This window comes from Ceratotherium simum, chromosome 4, assembly GCF_057802395.1.
Source record: "Ceratotherium simum simum isolate JZ-2026a chromosome 4, ASM5780239v1, whole genome shotgun sequence".
In the NCBI taxonomy this organism is placed as follows: Eukaryota; Metazoa; Chordata; class Mammalia; order Perissodactyla; family Rhinocerotidae; genus Ceratotherium; species Ceratotherium simum.
The window spans coordinates 23,004,809-23,021,912 of record NC_141903.1 but is presented as its reverse complement, the minus strand read 5'-3'; the positions used below and the strand labels follow the sequence as shown (position 1 = coordinate 23,021,912).

Here is a 17,104-nt window from a genome sequence, read left to right as displayed (position 1 = left end):
TCTTTTTAGCTAAGTACAGAAGATTCTCTCACACAAGTATATAGAAGTGCAAACCCATACATACACACACATATGTAGGTTAATAAATACTTTAAAAATCCGGAGAAAACATGCAGCAAACTGGTAACACTGTTATTACGAGGGATGGGATTACGGGAGGAACTTCATGTTCTCAGTTAACATTTTTCTGATGTTTGAAAGGATATTTTAAATAAGATGAATGTATTAGTTTTGAAAGCAGAAAAAAAAACAACATTTATTTTAATACTAAAAAGAAAGTAAAGAGGTACAAAGATTGGAATGGAAAGTAGCTGAACACATGATATCACCCTCAGTGTGGAAGAAACCAAAGTTACCTATGACAGTCTTCAGGTTGTGCACATAAATGACAGCGTTGTTGGACCCAGAGGCCATCAGATAGCTCAGCTCTGGCTGGCTGCCATGCTCATGGTGCCAACTAATGGTATTCACAAGCTTGTGATGCTGCTGAATGGTGCAGATCAATTTCAAGTTGGGAACCTGAAATATTTCTATCGATCTGGAATAAGAAACACACCAAGAAAGATGGATGATCAAATTATGGTCCAATGCAAATACATATCTCCTCATTCCATCAGTCAAGGAAAGGTGAAACAGAATAGAAGAACTCTACTTATCACTGCAAAGGTCACTCTCTTACAAAGAACTAGGTACAAAACGTTGTTCTCTCCAACAAGTATATTCAGCTTTAAAAAATCCCAACAATCTCTGGAAAGTTGTGTTTATCAGGCTCTTGTAATAAATAGTGCTAGAGAGAAAGTAGAAGAAGTGATGAACAAATGGCTAAAGTAGGACTATGTTACTATAATCAACATTGGAAAGGGCATGGTGAGGCCTAAAAAGCATTTCTGCCTGGACTGACTTTAAAAAAAAAGGAAGGGAGATTTAGGCAGTTCAATGCAGAAGATGAGCATTTTGTGAAGCGTAAAATAGTCAAAACACAGAGTAGGCAAACAGTCTATGGACTGAAAATATCCAACTTATTTTGCAGTTCTCAAAGATGCAGAGAGCTCCTAGATCATTCAAGGATATCAAAGATAAATCAGAATATCAGATACAACTGGGCTTCCCCAACTAACATTGCAGATGGCATTAGCCAGCTTGTGATCAAATATATGTGCAATTACAAAGTTGTTTTTTTTTTAAAGAAACAAACACATACCCATCTTCATTGCCAAGAGCCATGATTTTGCCATCTGCTTTCCAGCTGATCTCTGTGTGTACAGGCAATTTGTACTAGAAAGCAAAACAAACCAATCTTGACTAAAAACATTGTTCTTTCCATATACTCACAAATCAGTGATGACAGCGTGAGAAAAAAAAATCCCTGGAGTTTAAAAATGTTCTAATTATACAACAGCCATTCTTGTAAATAATCTACATAATTAGCCAAGGAGTTACTAAGAGCAAGTATTCTAATTATAATTTCCTAATGGGGACGAAAAAGAGGCCAGTAAATACTAAATATCTACCATGTCTAACACCTTGTGAAATGAACTTTATTAAAATGATTTTTATCCCACAATAAAGAATGAAATATGTCCACTGGCTTTGACATGAGGGTCATGGTCTCCTTAACAAAGCCATACACACTGCCCTTGTTTTCTTCCTATCCCTTGGTTCTTTTCCAGAATCACTTTTTTCCTAACTCCATATGTTGGTGTTCCCCAAGGCCACCTGGGCCTTCTTTCCTTACTTCTTTCTTTACACCTCATACATGCCCACAGCTTCTTCAGCTGCCATTTATGTGACGGGATTCCAAATTTCTATTTCCAGCCCAAACTCCTTGTATGAGTTTCTGATCCATATATTCAACTGCCACAAAACTAAAAACTCATTAGGAAAAGGAATTTTGTCTCTTTTATTCATTGCTGAATGTAATGTTCAGATAATATATGAAGGAATATAGTCAATAAAAATAATTCAACTTACGATTAAATGTTATTTTTATGCTACCCATATAAAAATAACGAGCAACAATAAAAAAATGCTCATTTGAAAGAGTAAGGAAATCTCAACATTTATGGTTTCACTTCAAAAGACAGTTCCAGGGGCCGGCCTGGTGGCACAAGCGGTTAAGTGCGCGCGCTCTGCTGTGGCGGCCCGGGGTTCGCTGGTTTGGATTCCGGGCGTGCACCGACGCACTGCTTGCCAAGCCATGCTGTGGCGGCATCCCATATAAAGTGGAGGAAGATGGGCACGGATGTTAGTCTAGGGCCAGTCTTCCTCAGCAAAAAAAGAGGAGGATTGGCAGATGTTAGCACAGGGCTGATCTTCTCACACACACACAAAAAAAACAGACAGTTCCAGCATACAGATATATTGATAGAATGGTAAAACAAATGTGATTAAATGTGGGAATCTGGGTCAAGGATATAAGGGAATTGTTTGTATTATTTTTGGAGCTTTTGTGTAAATCTGTAATTATTTCACAAAAAAAATTAAAAACAAAATGACAATCTGTTGTGACCAAAATACTTTGCAGCTGTACTTGGACACCATTATATAGTTATTTTTACCAAGGCCTCACTCTGAAGGAAGTGGCTGGCCTGAAAACGATGTTTTATATCCAAGATCTGAAAGTTTATAATAAATCACCATTGCAATTGAGACCAAACATTTTTTTTTTTTGGTTAAGTACCTTGCTTTACTCAAGGATAAAGACTTCTAAGATATGTTTTAACTCACAAATTCACTGAGCCCTTTAAGAACATCTAAGAAATCTGACTGAGCATCAAGGATATCTCTTGATATCCTTGATAGTGGCATTGATTATGCGAGATGGGAAACCAAGAAGATGTACAGATCAAGAGAAGACTTTAGACCGTAAGAACTTACTTTGATTGAATTGGTGTCCCTGATGAGTTTGTTGATGTCAAAGGCCTCTCCACTAAGCTTCCAGGGGTTATGCTGTAAGACAATCCCTTCCCCTCCACAGCTGTATAGAGTGAGAGAAGGTCTGTCTCCTTCTCCTCCTATATGAGATAAGAAAAGACAGCTTATCGGTTTTGCACTTCACCAGCTTAACTATTTGTTGCTATAGTACAAACATATCATACTATGAGTTGTTTTAAAAGATTATATTAATACACTGAAATAAGTCACCATTCTTTGCATCTGAACACAGTTGTTGGGAGCAGAAGTAAAAAAGGTATACTAACTCTACATTAATATTTATAATGCAACATATTTGTCTCAAACGTTCTTCTGCCATTCAAAATACTAGGGGTGCCAAAGCTGAGATCAGAAAACATGTTCTCAATGTCGCTGAGAATTTACTTTTTCTTCTAGAAATATGTACTCTACTCTTTGGGTATTTAAATATATGGACTTCCTATGACTAAGTATAAGGAGCTATCCTCTTGCTTTCTTTAGTATAACAGTAATCCTCTTGTTGGTTTTTAAGAAGCAAATAGTGGTTCTGGTGTGTTTCTCTAAGGGCAAGTTTTATTTTCACCACTGCTAGAACTATGTGTGGAACAAATCAAGGATCCAGTAAACACTGCTGAATGAATGAATGAACTACAATAGCAATGCTGCTTGAGTTCTGACGACTTACACTATCCTCTCCATGTAATGCAATTACTATGGAAATTTACAGATGTTTCATTCATTATAGATGGTTAAGGAAAGTTTACCAAAGACTTTGCTGAACACACTCATTTTAAAAGATATTCTGAAAGACCTATCACTTTAGGAATAAGAAAAAGAAAGACAAGGCTGAGGGACTAGAAGAGGGAAAGGGTTAGAATACAATTAAAGGCAAGAAGAGATCAAGAAATTCTAAGTTTGCTTTAACTGTAGGTGAAAACAGATGATGATTACTCCATTAATACAGTGAAATAACATTCTAATTCTGATAAAATTAAAAAGTGATATCGAATTTTAGTGAAAATCATTCGACTGGGTATCAGGACTCAGCATGAGATAACTACATGCATGATGAGAAAATTCAGCTCAAAGAGACCACATAATGCTTTAGTTAGAGTTTGGGGAGGCTTATTATGGGTAAATAGTTTCTGACTTATCACCCACCATGACTGCCCTCATGGACCCCTGGGAGCTTAGCAGCCCGCATAAGCAGTCACTTCTCTACAATATTCATGACTCTTTCCAGCTTGAATATCCTAGGATTAAACTGAAAGAAAGAGAATTCTCTCACATTTGTTAGAGAATGGTTCAGACACTTACCGAGTGACAAGGGGGGTACTGGTGGCCCCCAGGCTAAAGTGTACACAGTCTTCTTATGATATGTGCTAGAAATCTGTGGAGGTCTTGGGGGAAAGGGGATTACAAACAAAGATTTAAACGAAAAAGCATAGTGGAAAACAGACCATCTTTTTCTAAAAGGTCCCTATAATAAACTTAGTTACTGATATTAGAGAAAAACAATTTAACAGTACTCTCCTCCAAATAGCTGATTATAAAGAAGCAAACACTTAAATAACATACCATGTAATGATATCTAGTAACAAAATGACTAAGTCCCAAACATACTGTACGCAGAAAAAAATGTTCTCCCCCCCTCCCACCCCAGCAACTCATCTGGTCAATTTGGGATCATTTTCCCCATCTCTCCCTGAGTTGCCCACTTCACTTAAATGTGAAATATTCTAATATTAGTGCAGTTTTATAGCAATGCAAAGGCTATCACAACTAGAGAAAAAGAGGATAAGAGAGAAAATGCAAACTGTTCAGCCCAGAACTAAGGTTACTGCTAAGCGTATATTATCACAATGCAAAGATAGCCACCTCATATTCAAGTAAAAGATCAGAAGTCATTTTAGGCTTACCCTGTCATTTACATCACATTCTTAAACTAAGGCAAGATTTTAGAGTAGAGAGATTTTAAAGTTTTGATTGTCTTGTTAAAGAAACCTTGCTCTTAAGGCTATTTTTTTAAGGCTATTGTGGTGATTAATGATATGTGATGTGTCAGTAAAGGGCAGTGTGGCTATTCCCTTTAATGTATACTACGTTCTTTGTATGGTTTTAGAATGTCAGGATTCCAGAACCTAAGACAGAACTGGCTATTGACTTATTTACTTCCATGTATCTGACACATTTATCATTATCATTCTAGACAGTAAACCAAAACTTCTTTGCCTAAAAGAAACAGAATAAGCAGCACTGGCTGAATGCCTAACAACGTATCTCCAGCAACACCCTTCCTTCTACTGCACACCTTTTCTGGTGTTAGTTTGAATATTCAGCTTATAATAACCAGAAGATATTAATTTAATAGAATTAGTCAGCAATTTTGTGATGACACAGCTATTTAAATTAACATATAACTTTATTTTCTTAAATACCTCTTTGAAATAGTGTAGTCTTTTTTTTTTGAGAATTAAAAATGGAGAAAAAAGTTAACTGCATGTAGATTATACATAAGTACTTAAGGAATCGCATATAAAAAGTTAGCTCTGCAGTATAATAAATGATTCTCACTTAGAAGTGAACGATCTAAAATAGGGATAGGCAACTTATCCCGAAAAGGGCCAGAAAGTAAATATTTCAGGCTTTGTGAGCCATGCGGTTTCCCGTCACAGCCACTCCATTCTGCTCTCATATGAAAGCAGCCTCAGACAAGAGGTAAACAAACGAGTGTGGCTGGGTTCCAATAAAACTGTATTTATGAACACTAAAAGCCGAATTTTATTTAATTTTCTTGTCACGAAGTATTCTTTTGATTTCTTTTTCAATTATTTAAAAAGATAAAACCATTCTTATGGCCCATTCTCATGGGCCATAGCATTCCAAGCCCTGGTCTAGAACACTGCTGTCCAATAAGGCAGCCCTTAGCCACTGGAGATGGCCCTTATGCACTTGAAATGTGGCTCATGCGACGGAGGAACTGAATTTTTAATTTTATTTAATTTTAATTCATTAACTATAAATAGCCACAGGTGGCTACCAACAGTGAGCAGCACAGGTCTGGAATCTAATCAAGCTAAAATAGCTGTGTCCCACTGAATTATAATGTGAGCCATAAATACGAGCCACATATGCAACTCGAAGCTTTCTAGCGGCCACATTAACAGAAGGAGAAGAAACTAGTGAAATTCAATTTTAATAATGTATTTTATTTAGCTCAGTAATAAAAAGTCTTACGTTCTAAAATATAATCAAAATAAAATAATTATTGAGATATTTTACATTCTTTTTTTGGGACAAAGTCTTTGCACTCTGGAGTGTATTTTACACTGACAGCACATCTCAGTAGTCCCCTGTGGCTAAAGACTACTCTAACGGACAGTACAGCTCTAGACTTAACTTCCGGTTTATGGGAAATACAGGGAATAGTGAAATGAATTAGAAGTCACCAGAAAGAAATAACTAGGTAAGTCCAAAATGTGGAATATTATACAAAACAACTTATCCGGAACCTACAAATTGAAAAGGCAACGTTATGGAAGGAAGTAGGGGCACTATTCTAGAATAACAGAGACGACAGAGACATAACGAAATGCAATGTGTGAACCCTAATTGAAAACAATTGGAAAAAAAATTGCTAGGAAAAACATTTTTGGCTCAACTGAGGAAATCTGTATATGGACTGGATATTAGATCATATTATGGAATTACTGTTAATTTTCTTAAGTACACACAGATTAAAGCATGTATGGCAAAATGTTAACAACTGGTGAATCAAGATGGAAGGTACAGAGATGTTCTTTGTACCAGGCTTTCAACAGTCATGGATGCCTGACAACTTTCGTAAAAAACAGTTGAGGAAAACAAAAGCAAATGGTTTGTTTTAGTGGTTCCCACAGGTCAGATGGGCTGAACTACCATCAGCTAAAAAAATTTTTTTTTAATAAAATTCCAAGTTGTAAGCCTCAGTCTCAGAGCCAGAATATTAAAGATGCTTCCCAGGCCAATTGTGATGTACATCCAGGCTTATGAACTCACAACCAACTCCGTCACTGACCTTTTGGTCAATGGGCTAAATAAGAATCATTTATTTCTTACTTGTTGGAGTAGGTGTCATACAATCCCACTTTTCCATCATCAGTTCCAAAGGCTAAGCAGCCTTCCTTGGTTGGGTGCCAGCACAGCTACAAAAAATATGAGGAAAGGGACGCACTATTAAGGGAATCCTTAGGTTATCCTTCAAGCATTCAAATGGAAAACTTTCTTGCTCTTGGTGTCTTCTAATTTTAAAATAACAAATTCTCATTATTTAAAAGAGAGAAACAAAGAAGTATTAAAAACAAAGTAAAAGTCACCTGTAATCTCATCATCTAAAACACTCCACTGCCAATTTTGTATTTTTCCAGGCATTTTTTGTGAATAAACTTAAAGTATATACAATTAAAAAAAACAAAAGCAGGTTCAAACATTTAAATGATGTGCAAGATACACTGTTGAGTGGGAATAAAAGATTCCTGAACAATTTAGAAGATATGATTCTATTAATAATTTAAAAAATTTGGAAAGATACATCACAGATTGTCAACAGTGGTTCTCTGGATTATGCAAGTGGGAGAACTGAGTGCAGGGTGGAGTAGGAAAATCTTTTTGCTTTCTACATTTTGTATCGTTTGGTTTTCTTTTTAAACCACAAACATTTATTGTTTTTAGACTAAATAGCCACAACAGAAGTATCACTTTGGAGAAAAATTTAAAAATTATACATATCATTTTGTAATCTGTATTCTCTCTTGTAATTTGCATTTTCCACAAATCATTAACATCTCTCCACATCAAAGAAAGATCTACATTATCATTTTTAATAGTCTGATACATTCCAACATGTGGTTATATTATAACTTATTATATCCTCTATGAATGCACGTCCAGGTTATTTCTAATTTCTTACCATTAGAGAACATGGTGACTTGAACAAAGCCTTAATTTTAAATTCTGAATTTGGAGATAATGGGTTTGGTTAGAGAGGGTCCTTCTGCTTTCCTAGTTTCAAACTTTATTGGAAATACCCTTGAACAGCCCCTGATTGCCAATAGAGTTCATTTAAGTGAACACATATTCTCTAAAAGACAATTACTTATTTGAAAAAAAGTTCACAGCAAGCTCAAAGCATCCTTACCGCTGTAACCTTGGACTTGACACCCTGCCAAAAATTTTTCACATCATAGTTGTTCTTTATGGAGAGTGTATTCCATACGCGGATCATGCCATCCCCAACACCTATGGCCAAAGAGCCCGTGTCCACAGGAGAGAAAGCCAGACTGTAGGCAAACCCCCCAAGGGAAGGCAGGGTCCAGCAGCACTCCAGGGTGGCCATGTCCCAACATTTTATCTGAAAAGATTAAGGGTTAGGGCCTGAATATAAAAAAGATCAGAGAAACAGGAAAAAGAATCAACATTTCAAATAGGACGGGCTCAGAGAGTGGGTAAGGATAACATAATTGAACGATTCCAGTAGGAAATGGAAAAAGCGTCTTAGGAAAAAAAATCAGTAACAAATTGTAGAGCTCAAAGGGACCTTAGAATACATTTATTTCCAGGGATGTCAAGTGAATTCAGGGTCACACAATTAATAAACCAGAGCCCAGGCTTCTCATTTTTCAGGTTCAGCAGCCTTACAACTCTATTGTATTACAGCACTGGTAATCTCCTCACTTGGCAAACTCTTAATAAGGATGAATTTGGCTTCAGGACAGTGGAAAAATCAGAGTTGCTATCTCAAAAAGCAAAATATCTTATCATACCCAGGGGATGAGGAGTGCTAAGTTCTTAATTGTCACTTGTTTAACAGAGGGGCTTGGGAGTAAACAAACTCTAACAAATAAGCCTAGATCGATCACAAAACAGTAAGATCACAGACTCTTAAATACAGCCAATTCTCTCCTGGAGAGATTTCACCAAGAGCAGATGATTCGGCTACCTAAACTAAAGACAAGGATATTTTAAAGGCAATGCATGATGATCTCACACATCCTTCCCCGATACATCTGCTCTTCTGTATCAGATCTGCTTTAACAAAAAGGCATCTTGGCGGTTCCTCACCTTTACCCTACCTCTCTGCTGCTAATGTATTTGGGGCTGATCCATAACAATGACTGAAATTGGAACCAGGGGCCAGGTGGGGTGTGAGCAAGGTGGGGTGTGAGAACCAAATGACAGTTTGAAAAAGTGCTCTAATCCCATGCAAGTCATAGACCACTGCTCTACCATGCTGAAGGCAAAATAAGCAGTTCTTACGTCTCTATCCATTGATGTGGAAAGCAGCAGCTGTTTGTCATCCTCAGTTTGTAAAGGACATAAATTAAACACAATTCTTGAATGATTTTGCCCTTCTGATGAAGCACTAAAGAGGGTATATTTCCGTCTCCAAGACTGAGTGAGATCCCACAGCAGCAGTTCACCTCTGTGAAGGAAAAACAAGCATTAGTTTTCTTTCACAAGCAATCTGAAAACAAGTGATTTTGGGCCAGAGAGTGTGGGCCCTCAGTTGCAAAGTAATTTGTTAATTGTTCCTTTAAGGAGAGAAAAACTGCACATTCTGAAATATGCACACATATCTCTGGAAGAACAAACACAAAAATGAGGAGTTAGTGCCAATGGGGACGGGAACCAAGACGCTGGAGAAGACAGAGGTGGGAAGGGTACTTTGTTATACACTGTCATTCTTTTTGAACCATGTGAGTGTGCTGGACTACCTTTTGAACACATTTCCCTAACAGCTTTAATTATAAAATGCCACCATAATTTGCATAGCCCCAAAGGCTTTATGATATAATATCTCTTTTTTGGGGCAGTGGGAGGAGTAGAGCCATCACTGACATTTGGGGGGGATTTTTATATGTTTACCTGTATCACCTCATTTAAAAGCAGGGACCTTGTCTGTTAAATTCCCTTATTATCTCAAGCAACTAGAAACTGGTGCCCAATAAATTTTGTTTAATGAATAGCTGTAATCATCCTAAGAGATAGGAAATACTATAACCTCCATTTTTTACAGGTGAACTAATTGAAGCTCGGAAAGTGAGGGGTCTTGCTCATGAACACATAGCAGGTAAGTAACAGACTGATTCTGAAATTCAGCTTTGCCTGACTTCAGAGTCCACACTCTTAACCACCAGGTTATACTTATTTGATCTTTTCACAACTCTGTTATTAGACAGTACAAGTATTAGTCCTATGATTTTTCCATTACAAATGGCCCATCATAATACAAGCCTCGGCCAATGATTTCTTTATCTTCTGTGTCTAGAAAGAGAAGCTTAAGAACTCCTGAGGCTAGAGAGGAAAACAAAATACGCCAAAGAGCATGACCAAAGAAAGACTTACCCAAAACAGCTGGATACCAGCTGTGTCGGTTGATCCTTGGGCCAATGGAGTGTCAACCAAAGGCGCTCTTTAACAGTTGGGTCTATGCCCCCTCCTCTTCTCTTCAGAAAAGGCAATTTCAAAATCATCACCCCTGCAGAATAAAAGAAGGTCCATGGGCACTCAAGACAGTGAAACTACCTGCATGAAATCCCAGCGGTTCACAATACAGTTTGTGGTTTAAAAGTTTGTTAGTTTGCTTCCTTAGAATTCACACCTCAAACATCATGAGAAGCAACTTTCTGGATAGAAAAGTAAAGAACTGCTTTCTGACAGATGACACACTCTCAGGATAACAAGACAGAATAAAAAAGCTTCTACTTCTATCAGATCAATATAGGTTATATCATAAAAGAGACGTGAAACATCAATCTTACCTCGGCCTCTAGAGCAGCTCCAGATTCGAATAGTCTGATCTTTGCTTCCAGTGGCTAAGTAGCAGCCTTTTGTTACTGGAGTTTGTGCTATAACTTTCCCATTGGGAATTTCAGGTTCTTCTAGGATAGAGATGGTAATTTTGTTTTTAATTTGCATTAAACACGCACTTATCAAAAAAAACTAGTTTGCAAGGGTTCTGAAACTTAGCTATTGCTTTCATAAATCTGACCTGTAAAACCTAAAATTTTAAATAGAATTCAAATGATACAATTCTACCCTCTTTGTTCTTTAGATCTAAAGAGTACTGAACCCTCTTAAGTCATCTCTACCTGAATTTTCCTCTTGATTTATAGATAAACAGTCTTCACCAGGCAGAGGACACCAGGCTATGGAGTGGATCTCATCGTCATGGCCTCGAAGCCTGTGAATAACTTCTCCTTTCTTACTGATGTCAGTTATAACCACTATGCCATCCTTGTAGCTAAAAAATAAGAGTTAGAAATATTACTGAGAAATGAAGACAGAATAGTCTCTCTAGTTAACATTTTGGCTTAGGAGTTATCATTGTGCATTTCTAAAAATTAAGTATATTTAGGGTAGGGGAGAAGGGAAGAGAGCAAGAAACAATTGTTTTGTCCTTTTTCCAAAGTGCTCATTTCGTGCTTCCTGGTTTTTTTAAAACCCTCCCCCGTGATCAAACTCTTGGGACTAAGTAATACTGTGCGTGTTGTCTGGCACAGAGTTCAAACCGTGAAGCACACTTATGTTCAAAGGGAACTTACAGAAAAATAGTTATTATAGGGGCCCAGCAATTCCTCTAATTAGAGATGAATTTGTCCTAATACACTAAAAATACCTTGCCTTTTTACAAGTGATCTTCCTTTCCTAACTGTGAACTTAACAAAAGCTGCAGAACTCCAACTTCTAGATCTGGATATTCTAAGGCTGTCATTTTTGAATTCAGAAGAAACTGAGAAATTCTAATAGCTTTTTAAAAAATGATGAAGTTATTTCAGACACATAAAGAAGTATCTACCACCAAGCTTCAGAAAAAAATAATTACCAATACAGTTGAAGTCCTCTGTATAACCCACCCAATCAAACCTCTTTCCTTCTCTTCCTCAGAGGTAAATTGCTATTTGTGAATTTTGTGTTATATCATTCCCAGCCTTTCTTTGGATATGCTCTTAAATAAGATGCAGAATTATTTTGTATATTTTAAACCTTCATATAAATGGTATCATGTGGTCAATTTTTCTGCAGCTTGCTTTTTTCACTCATTCTGTTTGTGAGTCATCCATGTTCACACACGTAACTCTAGTTCCTGGTCTGTCATTTATACTATTATATAGCACTCCACTGTATGACTATACTACAAGTTCACTTATTCATTTTTCTTTTGAAGGGCTTCCATTTCCTGCTATTACATATAAAAAATGCCGCTATTAATGTTCTCATACACACCTAAGACAATTTCAGGTTTGATGTCTAGTAATGGAACTGCTAGGATGTAGGATATGCACATCTTTGCTTCACTACCAAGTGCAAAACTGCTCTCCAAAGTGGGTGTATGTACTTCAATTTCCTACATACTAGACAATTCTACAGGGAAAAATACCATTACAGTCTCTTTATTTTCTTCTTTCATTAAAATTTTTTTACCATTACAGCTTTATTAAAAAATGAAATCATAGGGGCAGGCCTGGTGGTGTAGTGGTTAAGTTTGCATGCTCCACTTTGGCAGCCCAGGATTCACAGGTTCAGATCCCAGGCACGGACCTATACACTGCTAATCAAGCCATGCTATGGCAGGCATCCCACATATATAAAATAGAGGAAGATTGGCAACAGATGTTAGCTCAGGGCTAATCCTCCTCACAAAAAAAAAAAAAAGAAATCATAGAATATATCAATCTTTGAAGACATGGACTTTGTGCAGTTCCCTCTACTTCAAGGACTCTTCTCCTCTTGTGAATTCCTGCTCATCTTTCAAGGTCAGTTTGATTCAACCTTCTCTGACCCCTGCCCACCACCTTCTCTGTTCCCCCTCTCTAGTACCCCCACTGCAACAATGCTCGCAGTTCCCAGAGACCACCGATCCACAGACCCCTTCCATTTTCTATTATTTACCCTCACCTGTCTTCCTATCCTTCCTCCCATGCAACACAGATTTCTTGATACATCATTATAATCACTCCTTTAAAAACACCCTTATCTCCTCTGTCCCCTCTCTCTCAGGTATATTTACTCCACAAAATCCCAAACCTGGCTGAATCCAACCATCTCCTTAGTCAGTTTGAGTAGTTTTCTTTAAAGTCATGACCATGACCCTTAGCTTGGCAGTCAACATGCACCAGTGGACCTACCACTTCCCTCAGTAAGTTCATCTTCCTATTCTCTGAGATGACTGTTTTCATACTTTCTTCCTGCATCCAGTTCCATTCCCACCCTGAACTTGACTTCACCTCTCTGACTTATACCTCACTGAGAAAATCAGAAGCCATCAGAAACACCATTCTCTTCCAACCAGATCTACAAACTTACCTGCACCGATTTCCATATTCTCAGCTGTTCTTTCTACTTGTGATCTGGATCCAATCCCCTCATGACTTCTCAACATCACTCCTGTATTCATATTTATCACCGTTTATCCCTGCAACAAGCTCTCCCTCATCTGCCTCATTTCCATCAGCACAAAAATATAGCCCTTTCATAAAGGGAAATGTTATCTTCCATTTAATACTCCCATATACCTAGTGCTTATGTCAAGTCTTCAAACTACAGAGAATGGACATGTTTGAGAGAGGAGTAAATGGAGTGGTGAAGGAAAGGGAGATGCCTACTCAGGCAGCTCCTGTAAAACAACCTTGGTGATCAATGAGGAGACGGACCCCAATGCCAGATCACTTTCTCAATGTAGAGGGAGAGCTGAGGACCAGAGAGACAGAGCTTAGTCATTTGACACTCTAAGAGTAAGTGTTATATCCATGGACAAGTACAGAGGGAGAAAAAGGTGAAAGAGGGTATTTCCCACATTTGGAGGTTGACTAAAGAAACCAGATATGAAGAATGAGGAAAGTACAGTACCATGGAAACAAAGGAAACAAAAACAGAGAGAGTAGGAGAGATAGTAAAGGCGTGGAAGTCACAGGAATGAATGATACCAAGGGCTCAGGGAGAGTGGTTAAAATCTTCAAATGGTCTCCTCTGAGGAATAAAGGACAGGAGAAGGTAAAACAAATGTGAAATATGATCATAAACAAAAATTATCAATACAGAGGGTACAGTACTTACCCAATGGCTACTAAGTCTTCATGATGAGGTGAGCAAGTAAGACAGAAAATTGTCCTGGGTTCTATAAAGAGGTGCTGGCTGTCATTCCTGTTAAGCCAGTAACAGAAAACTACTCCTTTTTCATCTCCAGATACTATTAAATCCTTTACTCGAGGAGACCAATGCAATGCTGATATTGTATGCTTTAAAACAAAACAAAAATACATTTGCTTCTCATTTGTCAATGCTGAATTTTTAGTTTTTAACCTGTACAATACTAGGTACATGATAGGTATTTAATAAATACTGTTAGTACCACTTGTAGAGCAAGACTACATTAACCAAATGATAGGAGAATTTAGGCTACTGGGGATCAAAGAACCATTTTAAAAAATTTCTTCCTTTAATAGCTTAATGCAAAGTTCTTACTAAGATTAAGTGAGTCTTCTCCTTTCCAACATTATCTCAAAAGGCAGGTATATCAATTAATCAACTGGTTTAGAAATATGTTTCACTCACTCATTTATAGTTTACATCAAGAGTCTTTTTCATGTAAAGAACCAGATAGTGAATATTTTAGACTTTGTGGGCCACATTGTCTCTGTTGCAACTACTCAACTCTGCCATCGTAGCATGCAAGCAGCCAATACTTAAATTGTAGACAATACTTAAATGAATGACTGTGGCTGTATTCCAGTAAAACAATTTGCAAAAGCAGGCAGCAGTGTAGTTTGCTGACCTGGTTTATACGTATCTCCTTCCAAAAAAGTTTTGAGGCACCTTACAATACAGAACTTCTTATCTAATTAATGAACACAATTATAAAAGTTACCTGCACAGATGAGCTAGCAAAACTATACTTGAAGCAAAAGAACCCTCAGTACAGATAGATAATAACGGTCTGAGAAACCAGTAAGCCATGGTACCTGATGCAGTGCATGTTCTGTCACAACTGTTTTTGTCTCTACATCCCAAATTTTCACAGTCCCATCGTCAGAGCTGGTGGCACAGAGGTTGTATTGACCCGGGTGATGAGAAAACGTGAAGCCAGAGACCCTTTCGGTGTGTCCCACCAACTCCCCTATGACTTCAAGCAAAACCAGACTCCAGGTTAGAGCGCTACCTAAGATTTCTGGCAGAATCATACTGTCCTGAGATGATGAGTGGGATCTCACTTACTCTACTGTATAACAAAAATATCCAGGGATTCACAATCAGAAACCCCAAGTGCTGGTATTGGCTCCACCACGTACTTCAGACAAGTCATTTTATCTCCTTGAGCCTCAGTCTTCCCAACTGCAAAATGCTGTTGACATCCCTTGATGAGCCCAGTTCTCAGGCTGAGAAGCAGCTCAAATGAACAATGTAAAAGTGATTCTTATTTAGATCTGGCCAGAGGTCGTTTGGAATAAAATAAGTATCTGGCATGCCATATCCCAAGGCATAATCAAAACCTAGTTTGGAACCGGAAAGCATCTGGCTCAAGTCACTTATCTTACAGAAATGAGTATAATATATTTGCAGGATCTTGCTTAAGGCCTGGAGATGTAGGCAGCCCCCAAGCCCAGGAAGGCTCCCAGGGGCCCGAGCGCACTGGGTGGGGGAGGCAGGCAGGCCGGCCATAGACGTTATAGATGCCTGGAATTAGACAAGGATAACTTTTCAGAAAGCGAGCGGTCCCACGTGAGAGCGCCGGGAGGCGGGACCGCTCGGCCAGAGTGGTGTAGCTCAATCTTGGAGACCTGGACGCGACTCAGCTCAGTGACTGCGAGCAGACCTTTCTCCCTGCCCAAGCCTCAGTTCCCCACCTGTAAAGAGAGGGGTGGCTGGAGACGCCCACTCAGCGCCCCCAGGGAACTCAAGAAGTGCAGGAAGGCTGAGGCCCAGAGAAGGAGAATTACCTCGAAATGGGGGCGTCCCAGGGATCGCGCCCGCGCCCGGGCCCACGCGGACGAGGAAGACAGAGGTCCGCGCCGCGAAGCCGAAGAGGCCCCCGGGCACCGCATCGCTGCATCGGGCGCAGTACCAGTTAGGGGAGGGCGGCAGCGTGCGCGGCTCCTGTTCCATGATGACCCGCCACCAGGGAAGAGGGAAGGAGCCGCTGGGGCAGAAGGTTCGTAGCCCCACGCCGTAGCCGGGAAGGGGGCGGGGTTGGCTCGGAGCCCCGCCTCCTCGGGCCTGCCGCTACGGCGCGCTCGGAGGCCCAGGCCGCACCGCGCGCTCTGCTCCCGCCGCCGGGGGCCGGGGAGGGCGGGGCCCCGCGCGTCGCGCTCTGCCTCCAACCCCGCCCGCGGCCGAAGGCTCTGGTGATGCCTGAGCCTAGCCCTGAGGTAGGCATTCTCGCCTCTTAGAGCAAGGTACATAGTTAAAGGGTTAGACCGGTGGAGTCACCTCCTCGCACTGCCGGTTTATTCTTTGGACCTATTCAACCGCTATCCCATCAAGTATTTTTTTTTAACGCTACGTGCCAAGGCCCTTTGCTAGCTCTGGAGATGTTTTAAAGATATGTACAAGAAGCCAATTAACAAAAGATAAAAAGGTCAAATCAGAAATCAAAAAGAGAAGGAAGCGTGTCTGCAACTAGGTGGAAATTCTGGCTCTGGGTTCTTGGTACTCAAGGAGAAGCAGAATGAGTGACACTCTTTTGATTTGATTGATTGAGTGCCAGCTCTGTGAAGGGCACTGTACATGGTAAAGGCTGTGGAGGAAAGAGAATGGAAGTTTCCTTCCAACGCAAACATGCTAAGATGCTCAGATTCAGCACTTAGACTCTCCTTCTGAATCACTTGTTTGCATTGGGTATCTAGCCCTCCTACATCCGTAGCAAATGAAACCTGTAATATCTCTCCTATTATAGTGAGGTCAAACAGATATTTGGGTGTGGGCAGCGGCACTAACTTTGGAGACACCCAATCCTAGATTGACCACTGGTTTTGCCAGTTGTTATCTGAGAGACTTTAACTTATCCCATATCTGTTTCCTCATTTGAAGAAGGAAGATGATAATCCATGCCTTGTTGGATTGCTGTGAGGACTACAGGAGTTTTAGTGAAACGCCTTTTGGGCATACATGGTAGCAAGTGCCCGATGAATATTAACTCATCTTTTGGACATCAACC

The 17,104-nt window shown here is 39.4% G+C and overlaps 1 protein-coding gene across 4 annotated transcripts in view; it reads right to left on the bottom strand.

Moving 5' to 3' along the window:
• GEMIN5 (gem nuclear organelle associated protein 5) overlaps positions 1–16,114 on the bottom strand; it is a 39,680-nt gene extending 23,566 nt beyond the window's left edge. For 2 of the 4 annotated variants that reach the window (XM_014786147.2, XM_004428606.3), the window contains exons 1-13: positions 15,888–16,113; positions 14,913–15,073; positions 14,008–14,189; positions 11,043–11,194; positions 10,713–10,832; positions 10,297–10,429; positions 9,208–9,373; positions 8,090–8,302; positions 7,012–7,097; positions 4,231–4,313; positions 2,878–3,014; positions 1,202–1,275; positions 357–538 (exon numbers count right to left, since the gene is read on the bottom strand). In XM_014786147.2, the coding sequence (XP_014641633.1) occupies positions 357–538; positions 1,202–1,275; positions 2,878–3,014; positions 4,231–4,313; positions 7,012–7,097; positions 8,090–8,302; positions 9,208–9,373; positions 10,297–10,429; positions 10,713–10,832; positions 11,043–11,194; positions 14,008–14,189; positions 14,913–15,073; positions 15,888–16,053 (1,855 nt within the window). In that variant the 5' untranslated portion in view covers positions 16,054–16,113. Of the gene's footprint in view, positions 1–356; positions 539–1,201; positions 1,276–2,877; positions 3,015–4,230; positions 4,314–7,011; positions 7,098–8,089; positions 8,303–9,207; positions 9,374–10,296; positions 10,430–10,712; positions 10,833–11,042; positions 11,195–14,007; positions 14,190–14,912; positions 15,074–15,887 lie in introns of all 4 variants that reach the window. The other 2 variants (XM_087429504.1, XM_087429505.1) reach the window with 2 other exon arrangements.
• Between the last annotated feature and the right edge of the window lie 990 nt (positions 16,115–17,104).